Source organism: Mustelus asterias, chromosome 17 (assembly GCF_964213995.1).
Source record: "Mustelus asterias chromosome 17, sMusAst1.hap1.1, whole genome shotgun sequence".
Lineage (NCBI taxonomy): Eukaryota > Metazoa > Chordata > Chondrichthyes > Carcharhiniformes > Triakidae > Mustelus > Mustelus asterias.
In genome coordinates this window covers 28,761,975-28,776,564 of record NC_135817.1, presented here as the reverse complement: position 1 = coordinate 28,776,564, position 14,590 = coordinate 28,761,975, and the positions used below count along the sequence as shown (strand labels likewise).

The window sequence follows — 14,590 nt, the reverse complement described above, 5'->3', positions numbered from 1 at the left end:
AGAGCCTTAAGTAGAATTAAGAAATAAAGGAGGACTTAAGTAGTGGGAGTTATGTAATTCCCCCTGGTCGCAGCTGTGAAGTGGCAGAATGTATGAATGCAGAGGTTAGACCAGCCTATAGTAAAGGCAGAATGGATTTAATGTGGGATTTTAAATTTCCATAGAAATTGAGATGAGCAGATGATCTGCAAATTTCTTGAGTTTGTTTAGGAATAGTCTTTGCAACAACATGTCCTGGAACCAATAAGAAGGCAGGTAAGGTCATATTAGACTTGATAATGAGCAATAACCTATGTAATTTGGCAGCCAAACAGTGCTTGAACATTTATCTAACAGCAATTATAATATGATTGTGTTCAATGCTATTTTTGAAAGGGAAACATAGGAAGACCATGGCAAGAACTAAAGACTTGCATCAGATTAATCTCATCACATCTCTCAGAAACATCTCAACGTGCTTCATGGAAAGTGAACAGCTTTGCACTTCCACTCCTGCTCCTATGACTGAAACTGGATGCACCACAGGAACCCAAAAGCAACAATAAAATACGTGACCAACCAATCTGCTTTTACCGGTGTTGGTTGAAGGAGAAACATTAGTCAGGACATTGGAAAACTCCCGCTCTTCAAGTGGTGCCATGGATTCTTTAAATGCAACTGAAACAGAGCATGCGATTGGGCCTTGACTTAAGCTGTCATTTGAAGGACATCATCTTTGAATTGCAGCTTTTGCTACTGCACCACCAGCCAATATATTGGATCAGGTGCCCAAACAAGTGCTGCCAGCTTTCAGTAGCAGGGCCTGTTTATTTTAAATCCTACGCCGCTAGCTCGACATAGTAAAGCTGGCATGTTTATTTTATAGTTCACTTAATTCTGTAAAACCTGCACATTGGGAGCCACTAGCACACTACAAAATAAGCAGCTTATATGATCAAGTGCTGAATGTTGGCCCCATGACCTTCTAATTCAAAACATGAGTCTACCAATTGAGCAAAGCCGACAAACTAATCTGATGGTGTTAAACAAAAAAAAAGCTCGAACAAAATGCAAACAGGGTTTCCTCCTCCCGGAGTTTTGCTTTAGATTGATTTTTTCTCTCACTTTAAATTACATTAAAAATAATTTTAGTGAAATCATTTTAGTGCATTATACATTTCATTTCTGGGCCAGATATTCCAATTAACAGCGATGCTGCACACATTGTTGCTGAGTGTGGAGATCATTGAGTATTCAGCTTTTTGCCCACTTGCAGTCGGGACTTAATCCTGTTTCAAGCAACAAAGCCTCAGTGCAGCAAACCAGCAGAAAATTGGTGAAGAGAAGCAGAGGAGAGGACACGTGTTTTTATGATATCAGCTGCTGGAGTCAGATCAAGGAGGGAGCGAGCGAGCGGGCGGGCGAGCGAGCGAGCGAGCGAGTGAATGAATGAATGAATAGGTGGGTGAGTGAGTAGATGGGGGATGGGAGAGGGTGGTCGGGTTGGTGGGGTGTGGGTTGTCAGGCCAGGTATCAGGTCTACGTAATTGGAGTTGGTTTGCGGTGTGAGGGAGTCGGTGCGATATGTTGGGTTGTGCTGTTTATCACCAAATTACACCAGAGATTAAATGGTGCACCAATTTTAGTGTATGTATGAGTAAGTAGCATATATCTAGCCCAAGACTTTGACATAGTGATCAGTGTAAAAGACATTCATGGAGAGTCCTGGGGAGCACAAATGGGAAGTTGAACTTCCCAGGCAATTACAGTGCATGTGCACGTCTGGACTTCCTCTGGATCCCTCCTTAAGTTTAGTGCATCGCTGCTCCCGAGAATGGAAGGTCTGCCCTTGTATTGCCTTATATTCTGCAGCACAATAACATACTTTGAAATGTCAGACTTGTTTTATTACAATTTGATATTTCAGATGGTCTAAAATCTAGCATTACATTAACTACCCTCAGTTATTAAAGTGGACTGGATTAGTGCAGAAAACTGCCAATTTTGGAGTGTGACCCTATTTGTTGATGAATAGCAGTGTATACTGGTGCCCATCAATTGTGTTTGAGCTTGCAGATTCATGGAAGATAATTTTACAATTTTCTCTCTGCACTTATGTGCACATAACCCAATAGACAAGAATGACAGCAGAAAACGGAGAGTGAAATGGTGGGAGAAAATAGTCCATGTGCAGGAAATGCTGGCTACATTCTGAGATTTCAGAATCAGGGAGGCACGGGGGAGGCAGAGAGATTGAGAGAAGGGGGAGGGGGGTGGGGTGGGGGAGGGGGAGGGGGGGAGGGGGGAGCGGGAGGGGCGGGGTGGAGAGGGGAAGCTGAAAGAAGAAGCTAGCCCTATTTTTGAAGCAAAAATATTCATCACACAATAATTTGTGAAACTCAAGAGAATGTATATAATCATTTAGCTCCTAAGTGTGAAATGAACATCAGGAAATGCCAACCAACATTAATTACTTGCTGAATTGGTGGATCACTTTGAATTTATTTTCTGTGAAGTCAACGATGGATCGTCAGATTATCATTGCCACAATACTTACTACTTTTTTCGACATTCACTTGCTCTATCAATTTTGAACTCAGATAGGCAGATAAATCCCTCGGCCTTCTCATCCTGGGGAAAATTAAAAAAAATCCTTATTGAATATTTTTTGTTGCATAATTTTTCATTTCTGTATCAATTGTTAAATGTACGATGTGTTTGAGCATCTCTTTTTGAAAAGTCTTTTTTACAATTCTGTTATTGCATTGAGTCCAACTGTTTGAACACGTGGAACGAATTTGATGGAAAATATTCAATTTTAGCTTCAAAGTGAAGCACTCCTAAACGGCTTTGATATATTATTTTCCCTATTTGTTAAGAACTGATCATGAAGAAAACGGATCTTCTCATTGACAAATCAAAAAAAAGTAAGCAACCAGTCTTTTCTTTGTGAAGATGCTGGACAGCCCCGGTGCGTTTCCAGAATTTTCTGTTTCCATTTTCTAGTATCTAGTGCTTTTCCAGTTAAGTTCCAGATTTTGCAATGTCTAACACCAATGCAATATGCCATGAATGATAACTGTACCAAATGTATTCAACTTTTACCACACTGAGATAAATGAGGTAAATAATGAGGACGTTAAATGTGTAGGGCCAGATTTTCTTGACTCCATCTGTATTTGAACAAAGGTGGGCGGGATTTAAAGATGGTAAGTGGGACCTGATTCTATGATTCCTATCCCCATTTCCATCAAGTGGGATTTTCATAGCCCTGGGGAAAGAATACAGATAGGCAGCTAACATGCAGCAATTCTGCCTTGCTTTTTTTTTACCTGTTAGTGTCACAAGTAGGGGCGGCACGGTGGCACAGTGGTTAGCACTGCTGCCTCACAGCGCAAGGGACCCAGGTTCAATTCTGGCCTCGGGTCAATATCTGTATGGAGTTTGCACATTCTCCTCGTGTCTGCGTGGGTTTCCTCTGAGTGTTCCGGTTTCCTCCCACAGTCCAAAGATGTGCGGGTTAGGTTGATTGGCCATGCTAAATTGACCCTAGTGTCAGGGGGATCAGCAGGGTAAATATGTGGGGTTACAGAAATAGGGCCAGGGTGGAATCGTGGTCAGTGCAGACTTGATGGGCCGAATGGCCTCCTTCTGCACTATAGGGAATCTATGTGTGGTGAACCACTGTTACTACATGTATGTACCTGGACACACCCATGCTGCACCTGGCCCGAGACTCCTCCCTTTCCACCTGGGACCCCTCCCTTTCCACCCAGAGTGGGGTATAAAGGTGATGGTCCCTCCTCCTTGCCTCAGTTCAGACTAGGTCAGCTACAAGGGTGGTGCTCCTGTTCTCAGTGAATAAAAGCCTATTAGTTTTCCCTCACTCTCAGAAGCCTACGCGTCGTAATTGATAGTGCATCACTATGTATCTCCGATTCTAGGCTTACATTAACACTGCAATGAAGTTACTGTGAAAATCTCCTAGTTGCCACACTCCGGCACCTGTTCAGGTACACTGGAAGAATTTAGCATGGCCAATGCATCTAACCAGCACGTCTTTTGGACTGTGGGAGGAAATTGGAGCACCCGTAGGAAACCCATGCAGACATAGGGAGAATGTGCAGACTCTGCACAGACAATGACCCAAGCCAGGAATCGAACCCGGGACCCTGGCGCTGTGAGGCAGCAGCATTAATCATTGTGCCACCATGTCGCCCATTAACCCATTATGGTGTGGGCATTTTAAAGACCCTACTATTTCCAGAAAGTTGGCCCTGTTTTGGCAGGAGACATGGTTCATGTCATCTCAAAGGAGTCATGAACCAATAGAAGAAGCTTAGTTTGGAGTCAGGAACCTTTTTAAAACAACTGACAACTTCATTGGTCATAATTTAATTGTATATGATAAGTTACATGTATTTTTAATAAACTGACTAATGATAGTGTTTTGTTTAGAAAAATTAAGTGACCATTAAATTGACCAGCATTGTGTAAGTGTGCATTAGGTTTCTTTTTTCAGTGGATACCATGCTCTTCTGCATTCAACAGTATTAAAATTCAGACCTTAGTGTGTCAATATCCCTTTGTGATTTTAATTTTTTCTTCGATTGACAGTCCAGCCATCTGATCAGCCTTTGAAGCAGTGCAACAGTTGTTCCACTACTTCAAAGGTTTTAATGGGTCAGCTCTGGAGGCTTTGTTAACACCACTGTGCAGTGGAATCCCATTATGAATGCTTGGCTGAGCTCAAAAGCCAACTAATGGATTCAGCTTTTGGTTGACATTTTTACGAGCAGTTAACAGGATCAGATTTTTGAAAAGGTTTTGAATGACTGTATGTTTATTTTGATGTTTTACTACCCAGTTTCATGGGTATCTCAAAGACGTTCTAATGTTATTATTGGGCTCATGAGTTCTGCCAAGTTGGAGACTGCATGAATGTACACAGAGGGTATGGAGATGGAAGTTACTGTGAAAATAACAGTATGAAGCAGTATGAAGGGGGCTTGTAGGTATGATAGGGTCATGGAGGGGAGTATTAGGGCGGATGGGGTTGAGGAATGAGGGTTATAGTGTTTAACACCCGCACAAAACTGGACTGATGCTCTAATGAATGGAGGTGGGCCAGTTAACCTGCCTGCCTTGGCACCCACCTGTCTCACTTCCCACTTTGGGAGGTGGTGGTTCTGACTCCAAGCCATCCCTGCCACCTCCCATGAAAATAGTGTGAGGGGGCACTGCTGGGCAAGAGGTGGGTCCTGGATGTCAAAACTTGTGATTCCCGCCTCGGGGATGAAAATCCAGACTGCAGTTTAACTTTCCCGTTATTCACTGAATTGTGCAGGTGCTTGTACAGTCTTAAGGATTGAAAATGCAACAATTTAAGTTTCAACTCAAGTCTTCCTTTAACCAACGAAAGAAACTTACTATGCCACTTGTGATAGGGGCTTGACTATAGCAAACTATACCAGCAACATTAGCAAAATGAGTCTCATGGGAAATGTACTGGAAAATTATAAAATGTCAATTCCATCAGTGCTTCAAAATTTATCTGAGTTTTTTTTTACAAATTGTCTGAATTTATCTGAAGCAAACAAATGCTGGAGCTTTGTAAACACTAGTTACATTACAAAATTAATATACATTTTACGAATCCTTCTAGACAGTTACTTTCAAAGAATGCTATTTACTGCTCGACTTCATTTTACAATGTCTTCTTCTTGCTTGTGCATTTCCTTCTCTCTATCAATTAGCCTGAAAGACATGTGTATCTTAAAATATTAGAGTGACCTACAGTGACCTGCCCAAAGCTACTCCACAGTCTGACAATAGAGTAGATTACAAGCTGTATTGGCAAGGTCCACACTCTGCCTTCACTTTCTTTAATTGCTCCTCTTGGCAAAGGCTTTGCACTTCCCACTCACCTCCTCTCCTGCTGATTCAGTCATGAACTTAGCCGTGTGGGACAACTCATGCCAAGCTGTGAGACACGAAGTTAGTTCAATAACCTTTACTGTGAGGCCATTTAGAAAAAAAGATAGCCTCCGAAGGAAAACTGCAGTTGACTCACAAACCAATTACACATTAATTTTTCTTTTCTTTTGGAACACTTTCTTCAGTTGTGTGAAAGTAGCTGCATATCTGGACTAATATTTTCTCACTCGAGTCAAAACCCCTGCACAGTTGACTCTTTAACATTTTATATTACTCAGAATTTTCAATAGTCTTTATGTTGCACTTCAAAAAGTACTTCATTGCTTTAAAGCACTTTGGAGCATTCTGAGGTAATGAAAATCACAGTATAAATGTAAGTTCTTTCCATTATAAAAACTCACTTAATCTTGTTTACTGCAACCCGAACTCACACAAGAGACACATACATACACAGCGTGCAGGTTTAAATCAGATCTTACTTCTTCATTCATGTACCAGTACAGGGAGACATCCTTCAATACAACCCAATACTTTTTCCACTTCTGCGAAAAGTAACTCTTAGCATCCTTTTTCTTCCATAACCAGCCTTCACAGTCTCCACGACCGAGGTCCTTGCAAGAAATTCTTCTCCTGCTCATTGCTGTCACAGCACCTGAAATTACCAGGAGACAGGAGGAAGTAAGGCACTCAAATGTCCAGCGACACACAACGAATCCAAGTCTACCAACAAGCAATGTTATCCCCAGAGTGTACAAGTTTGTTCCATATTTATCAGCAGTCCTTGAAGATTAAAATATATGCATTATTACAGTACCAGTACAGTAATTTTCCATACCTCTTTGTAAAAAAACTGCATATTAAGGTATTAACTTTGACTCCTGGTAGCACTCCCCTGCTGAGACAGTGACCCAAGCCAGGAATTGAACCTGGTCCCTGGCGCTGTAAGGTAGCAGTGCTAACACTGTGCCATCGTGCTGCCCATAGGTCTTGCTACGAGTAGGTTATCTGTTGCATTTCCCTACATTGTAACTTCAAAAGTACTTAATTGGCTGTGAAGTACAGAAGTGGCCATTCGGCCATTGGGTTTGAACCGACTCTCCTTCCTCCTGTTACTGGTATTTTACTTTGGTAGGAGAAGCCCACGCTTAGTCACCAGGCCAGGTCACCCAATAAAACTTGGCAGACTAGAAGTCCGGGTGGGGGAATGCGCCCCCACTTCAAGCTCCTTTTGCCAATCGAAGGAATATTCCCACACAAGATATTGCCATCCCTGCATTTCTCCTTTCCACACCCTGCCCATCCTAACCAGCTCACCCAGCTTGCTAGCCTGCCCCGGTGGGACCTCAGACTTTCCTTAAAGTCCAGCTCCATTGCAGCACATTTCTCTCTGGCACTGGCTGCTGAGCCAGCAGTGGCCACTGTTTCCAGCGACCAGCGAGGTGCCGGCCACTTAGCTGATTGGATGGCTGATCATGGAGGTGAGACTTTCTTCTTATTGAGCCGTTAATTAACCGTACAGTGAGTTGGCCAAGTGGGGACTCGGCCTCTGGTTCAGCCCCACGGCCTGTATTTTCAATTCTGGTCTGGGAACACGGTCGGCGGTCCAGCTCTCGGCCCTGATATCACACAACATACTCCAGGCACAGGCCAGTGGGAATTTTGAAGGGCCAGGCCAATTAATGAAGGCGCCAGGCTCCTGACATTAGAGGGCCAATGGGAGGCCCTCCAGTATCCTGAGATCAGCAACTCCACCAGCTGAGGGTGGGAGCTGCTCACCTGAAGATGGGGAGAGGAGGGAGGAGAATTCCAGGTATGTTTATTTTCATTTTTTTAAAAAAGGCCACAGCTGACTGGCCATGATCCTGGAGGCCAGAGCCTGCAACTGGGCCCCGGTGGCTAGTATGGGACCCGGACAGGCCAGACTGCCGACTAGAAATACCAGTTAACAAGAGAATGGGGCTGCAATAGGCCCCGTGATTACCAACAATTAACTTTAATCATCTGCCTGCTGCTACTTGGCGGACAGCTGATCTGACCCCAAGCTACCCTGATCTCGGCCCTGACCTACTTAATAGTCCCAGTCTGTGCATAATTTGAAAATTTTAACAAAACCTATTGCAGAATGTGAAAGTGCAGGCAATTTATATCTCAAATTGATGGTGTGAACCCTTTCACCAGCACATACATTTAGTCAGATTACATCATTAACATAAAGATAACATTAACTGTGTTTCCTTCAGCACCGCTTTCTGGACGTTTATCTGTGGCAATAGAATTTTGAAAAAAGAAAACCATTCAATAAAAGCCGGAGCATTTAAATAGATTAACAACCATTGAAATTACCACAATTTCTAGACCAGAGTGCAATGCAGAACTAGCTCGCAACAAGTTTTAAAAAATATAAAATTTGTAAACTGTGGTAAAGGTCACAATAGGATTAAAATCACACTCCATATAAAAAGCGAAATCTGAATCAAGTACATTTCAGCATTGCTTAAAGCCACTTCCCTGAAATTTCATTTCTAAATCAAAGTAACAAAGAAAGAAACATTCATAGAAAAACAATCCGAGATACCTTTGTTTCTTTTTTTGGATTTCTGTCCCAGGGATTGCTGGAACGTCTAGAATCAAAGAAAACGAAAGAGAACAGGTGAAAAATGGAAATTGAGGATCTTACATTTTTAGTTCCAACTGGTTTGAGCCACATATGCCAGTGTCATCATCTATAATCGGACCGTTGCCTCAACTTAAATTTGCATTTCTCATACAGCAAAATAAAAAGAGAGACACAGACCGCTAATTGATACAGACCACCAGTATTCATAAACACGTTTCGAAAAATGAAACAGAATTATTCTAATTCAAGATATCACAGTGAGCTACATTTAACAGACGATCCTTCTCTACTATAAATACTTCAGAAAAAACAAGATGAGAATGAGATATTTTGAGACGTACATTTATAGAATGCGAACGCATCTACAATGTTGGAAATAAAATAGCCACATGGTCTAACCACAAAGCAACTTTAGGCTCTTTACGTAAGGTTGGTCTTGTGAATGCTGCACACAGTCTACACACAAATGGTCACTGTCTTCTGATGTCTGCAAGCAGAAAGAAGACAAAAACCACACTTGTGTATACTTCAGTACAGTCACAAGCGTGGCTACTGAAGGGCTATATGGTCACAGAATTGTAAAATGTGACAAGCAGGTTCCTTTGCCTTGGTGCAAAAATCACACCTTTGACTTTCATACACCAACTCTTTGTGGTTGAGTTTTTACATTCAGGTTGTGGCCTGAATCTAGATCTTGGGCTTGTATCAATGTCTGTTACAGATTAGTGGGAAGTGGAAACTGTTTCCGAGCTTGAATGAAGTCATAGACATATATGGAATAAACAAGTGAAAAAGTGAACTAAACCCCTCCAATTCCACATTCAATTTTACTATTGTTTTTCAACAGAAGACAGAATAACAAACCAATGAGAGACTGAAAAGACACATCTGGAAAAGGAGTACGTAGGAACATGCGGAGATAGAAAGTACAGATAAGATAGATGTAAAGATGCACTTTCACAGACCTCTCTAATAAACACAAAAGTTATTTATTAATAAGAATTGTGCAGTAGCTAGCTCCCAAAATGTCTGCCCAAGAGTCCTTCACATCATGGGATGTTTCCCCAGTCTGAGTCCTGATTGGTCATCCTAGATCAGGTGACCCTTACTCTGCTGTGTTGCCCTTAAAGGGACAATCACCACAATTTAAAAGACGCATGCAAGAAGGAGAGAAGCAATCATCCCCAGGAATCCAAGATATATGCCAGGAAGTTTGCAGAGAGGTCAAGATGCAGCAAAAATTATGATCTCTCTCCTCTACTTTGCTGTTGTTATTCCTTGTTGTGAAAGAAATAACTGAAAATTAAAGATGGGGCTTTCCTAATGGTGGATCTTCTGGTTCTGCTGACGTCAATGGGGAAATAAATAGATCGCAGCATCTGCTACAGGAAAAACCTGCTGCGGTGGGTCCAGAAAGTCTCAGCAAAAGCCTTGGTTTTAAACAGTAAAAGACAGAAAATTCATTATTGTGTGAATATGGCGAAAACAGATTAACACTTACGGTATGCAAATGAATTCAAATATTTGAATATATTTCTTAGTCCAACAGTGGTTGTCTAAGATGTATCTTTGCTCCCACTTTATAAACAGTAGCGCAGAGATCACATAGGAGCAAGTTCCTCCTCAATCTCGCTCTTTCTCATTGCTAGCCGATTAAAGCTCTGCCTTCAGTGAGGAATACATTGGCTGGGATGCATTCAAAGATGGGGACCTCACCCACTGATGAGAAAGTTGGGGCGAGTTTGCTTCTTCCTGCCCTGGAGACCATGTCTCTGTTATATGTATTTCAGGCAATTTGATGTCGGAATTCGTGGCTTCTGTTCCTCTGTGTCGGGATGTGGCAGCTCCAAGAGTTGCAAAGCAGAAGGCTAGTGGCTCTTCTGTCCAACCAGCATACCTGAAAGCGGTGGCTGCTGCTGGAACTGCAGCAGTCCACAGGCTAGTCACCCCGGAGAAGTAGAGTCAGAGATTGCCTTGGTTAATCAGGCAGACCCTGGTGAATGAGGTTGGGAGTGATGGTGGGTTAACTCACAAGGGCAGGTCTTGTGCATTCCTGCAGGAGCAGAGTTGGGAAGAGGCCCTTAAGTGACAATGAATTTGCCACTTAAGGGCCTCAAATGGCCTAAGCCAGGCAAATTGCCCGCTACTTTCTCCCCCTGCAATCCCCCACCTCCTCCTCCCCTCCCAACCCAATTTTAAACCCTCCCCACCTCCCAGCCTCCTTCTGGAGCTGAGGGAAATGGCTGTAAAATTCCACTCATGGAAACCATAATGCCAAGCAAGGTTGTTTGGCGATGAAAATCATGAAAAACCTGGACTATATTTCCGTAAATGCAATTAAAACCAAAATAAAAAATATTAATATCTTATTTTATCCCCGGAGATTAGCTGTTCTCACACTAATGTTTGCACAAGTTGATAACTTAAGTGTAGAATCCCTGTGGGGGAATTTATGATGGCTGCCTCCTGTAACCAGAGGAATTTCTGGGCAAGCTAGGTAAAAGATCATTGATGCTGTTTCTTCAATTTCGTTCTCCAGCTCCAGATGACAGGGACTCCAACTCTTTACCCACCCCTACCCTCTCCTGCAGCTTCCTCATTGCTGCCACAAAGCTTAGTTGGGTCAGTGGCAGATGCTGGGCAGGACCTGTAGATTTTCAAGGCATATTTCAAAGCGACTATATATTGAAATACATAGTGGGGAATTTTCCCATCCCACTCGCCAGGGAAATCGTAGTGGACAGCAGGGGGGGGTGTAATGGGGCAGATCATGCAAGGGTCTGTTGACCTCGGGCGGGATTTTCCGGTTTTGAGGCGAGCGCGGCCGGAAAATCCCGCCCATTGAGTCAATGAAGATTTTCATTAGGATCAGGACACTGCTGAAGAGCCACAGTAATAATATCAAATTCCTTTCCATGTTGTAGGATCTATCTGTTTTTCCACTGGAGGTTACCAAGTTCCAGGGAATACCGTTGGACCCAGTGCCTGACTTGTTCCCATGTCAGCCTGCACTGTCAGGCCAACCAATGGCTGTGTACTCGCTGGGCAGGCCTTAATTGGCCACCCAGCATTAAATTGCGTTAAGAACATGATCTTGCCTGAGAATGGCTTCTATATCCGCTCCCGGGAGCATCCACTTTGTGCACACGCCAAGCATGATATTCAAGCTCAAATTTTGTTATGCTTATATTTTTTCATATACTTACCCCAGGACTCAAGGCCCGAACAAAGCACTTTATATTTTGATCACAACTTCTTCTCAAACGTATGTTCTAATATTTGTGTGAGCTGAATATTCTGAAGTTACTGATTGTAGGATCTGATATATTACATATACAAACAAAGCATGATTTCATTCCTTTTGTAATTCCAGTCACCTTGAAATAAAGATCAACATTTCCTTTAGCCTCTTTGATTACTTTTTACACATGTCCAGTTACTTTTAGTAATTTGTGTACATGGACACCCAAATCCCTTTGCTCCTCCACTGTTCCCAACTTGTCACCATTAAGAAAATATTCCGAATGGTCTTGTAACCTCATAATTGCTCAGATTGGATTCCATTGGCTTCCATTTTGGTTACACAATTAACTTGTCTATGTTCCCTTGTAGTTAACCACACAACATATTGTGCATCCCAAATTGGTGTCATTTGCAAACTTTGATATGCAACTCTTTATACCTTCATCCGAATCATTGACAGAGATGGTAAGAATTCTAGGGAACTCTACTTGTTACGTATCATCAACCAGACTGTGTTCCCTATATCCTGTCCTAGCTTCTGCCTCTCAACAGCTAACCATCAGCAAAGCCATTGGGAATCCACTGAGTTGTACATATCTGTGTGATATAGTATTGTTATCCCTTCACTGATAAGATCATAGAGCAAGAGTGGTCCATCCCTTCAACTAATCTTATTCCAGAACTTCAACCAATGTAAGAGACAACCAACGTGCACAGTATACGTTACCGTTGACTGGGTCAAAATAAATGTCCAAAAGCAAGAAATCAGAGTAACCTATTGCAAGTGAAATAATGCGAACTCTCTGAATGTGACTGAGCATGTAGGAAATCTACCTATGAACACACAACAAGCAGGTAGAATAACAATCAACAAAATATGAGCAAACAGTGAAAAAGGGCAGTCAATCTTTTTCAATGTTTAGGTCAACGTTTGCTATGTTTCCATGGAGCCGTTTCAAATATTTAAAAACAAGAAAAAAAAGAAAGAATGAATTTGCAGGTCACTAGATGGGGCACTGGGACTCATTGGATCCACTCTTTTGAAGAGGCAGTATGGGCACATTGGACCAAACGGCCTGCTTCCATGCTGCGAGATTCTTTATATATAAGTTTATATTTAAGAGTCAATATATTGAGTCAGAGAGGCTCAGTGCCTGCTCCTGCACTGCTGGCTGCAGGTAGTGCAGGGTGTGGGCTGCCAAGGGGAGAATTATCGGTCGTACAAGACATTAATTGAAGCTCAGAGCTCCAATGACACTGATATCTGCTCGAGTTTTCTTAATATTTATGGTGTCATCTGAGTCTCTTAGTAAAATTATTTCCTTGTACCTTATTGCCAATCACAGACATATCCTGGTATATACTCTCATAAACGATCTCACTTATACCCATATTCAGATGCCATCTTTTTAAAAAGTTGGTTTATATCGTTAGGTGACAATTTTAATTTCTAATGTAAAATAAGCTGCCAGTCTGTCCTGCGACCCTGTCTTTAGAAAAAAACTCTTCTGAATTCCAACAGCAAATCTTTAGTCTAACCAAGATCTAACATCCTCAACTTTGTTACACAACTGAAGCATATCTAAATCTCTCACAGCTATTAGGATCCCTACAATGCAGAAGGTGGCCATTCGGTCCATCAAGTGTGCACCGACTCTCTGACAGAGTGTCTTTTCCAGGCCCTCTCCCCCACCCTATCTCTGTAACCCCACAGACAGGTAGCCCTCTTCTTCATTTTTCAACAGCTGAAAATTCAGCAAAGCTCTGTCACAGGTGAGTGCTTGACTCCTGTTTTTCCAGAACTATTTATATCACCATACCAAAAAATATACAAAGATATTCTGGGCTGGACCACAGGAATTGCTATGCTCTTGTATAAAATTACATTATCTAATGTTGCACTTATTAAGTGCCATTGTCTTCCAAAGTTAAAACTTCTTGATATTTTCTTTCACAAAACCAAACCATGTAATTGGTGTCCTATTTCTCTATGTCTTCTCATGGTAGCTTCCATAATTGACTTTGGAAAAATAAATTGTGGAAGAGTGAAGACATTACTAAAAATCTTTCTTCTAAAAGGCAACAAAATTTAATTCCCAACAATTTGTCATTTAATTTCTCTTTTCCTCCAGTTGCCCTGCAGGGTGTGAAGCCGTATTTTAGTAGAGATCTGAATACTTCACTGATCAGTTATTGAAGTGAAATGATTTTTATCTCACAGCCCAGGGACCAGCTCTCTATAATGTAAGCTAAATACAGAATACAGCACATTATGCAGTTGCAAAGCTCACTGTACATTAATCAGAATACTACATATTCAACAGAGGCAATTTTAGTGTTAATTAAGAGGGTAAATGTGCTCCTTTTCTCTTCTATATTTATAGAACTGCTTTTGAAATTGGGTCCATGCTACAAAGTGGAGAGTAATTATTGGTCTGACTGACATTTAAGGATAGCTAAGCTGTGGAACTCCATTACCATTCCCAAAAACACATCTATAATAACCGCAGTGGGCCATGTTACTCCTTGATAATGGTCAGGATTATGGCTTGGCTGACTGCCAGCAACTCTGTATTTTACCAGCAGGTCTGAAGGTCATGTTTGTCAAATTACAGGCAGTTTGTAAATGGCTTCTACATGGGGCCTGTTTGATTCTGCTGGAGTGTCAGCTTACAGTTTCAATGATGTTACAGGGACATGTGTACCTTTCTTTAAGGAAGACTCTAGGCTAGAGGCATGGAAAGCTAATAGAATTTGGTAGCTATATCTGTAACCTAATTCTCAACATCAGTGTTTTTTAAGAACTCACTTTTT

General features: G+C 41.9%; 1 protein-coding gene and 1 long non-coding RNA gene across 2 annotated transcripts in view; one reads left to right on the top strand and one right to left on the bottom strand.

The window, feature by feature from the left end:
* Nucleotides 1–542, top strand: part of LOC144506394 (uncharacterized) — a 44,162-nt gene extending 43,620 nt beyond the window's left edge. The window contains exon 5 of the long non-coding RNA XR_013499896.1: nt 376–542. This is a non-coding gene — a long non-coding RNA (uncharacterized LOC144506394). The remainder of the gene's footprint in view (nt 1–375) is intronic.
* Nucleotides 1–14,590, bottom strand: part of cnksr2a (connector enhancer of kinase suppressor of Ras 2a) — a 467,989-nt gene that overhangs the window by 87,719 nt on the left and 365,680 nt on the right. Inside the window, exons 14-16 of the mRNA XM_078232430.1 lie at nt 8,492–8,537; nt 6,396–6,568; nt 2,537–2,610 (exon numbers count right to left, since the gene is read on the bottom strand). Coding sequence (XP_078088556.1) covers nt 2,537–2,610; nt 6,396–6,568; nt 8,492–8,537 — 293 coding nt within the window. The remainder of the gene's footprint in view (nt 1–2,536; nt 2,611–6,395; nt 6,569–8,491; nt 8,538–14,590) is intronic.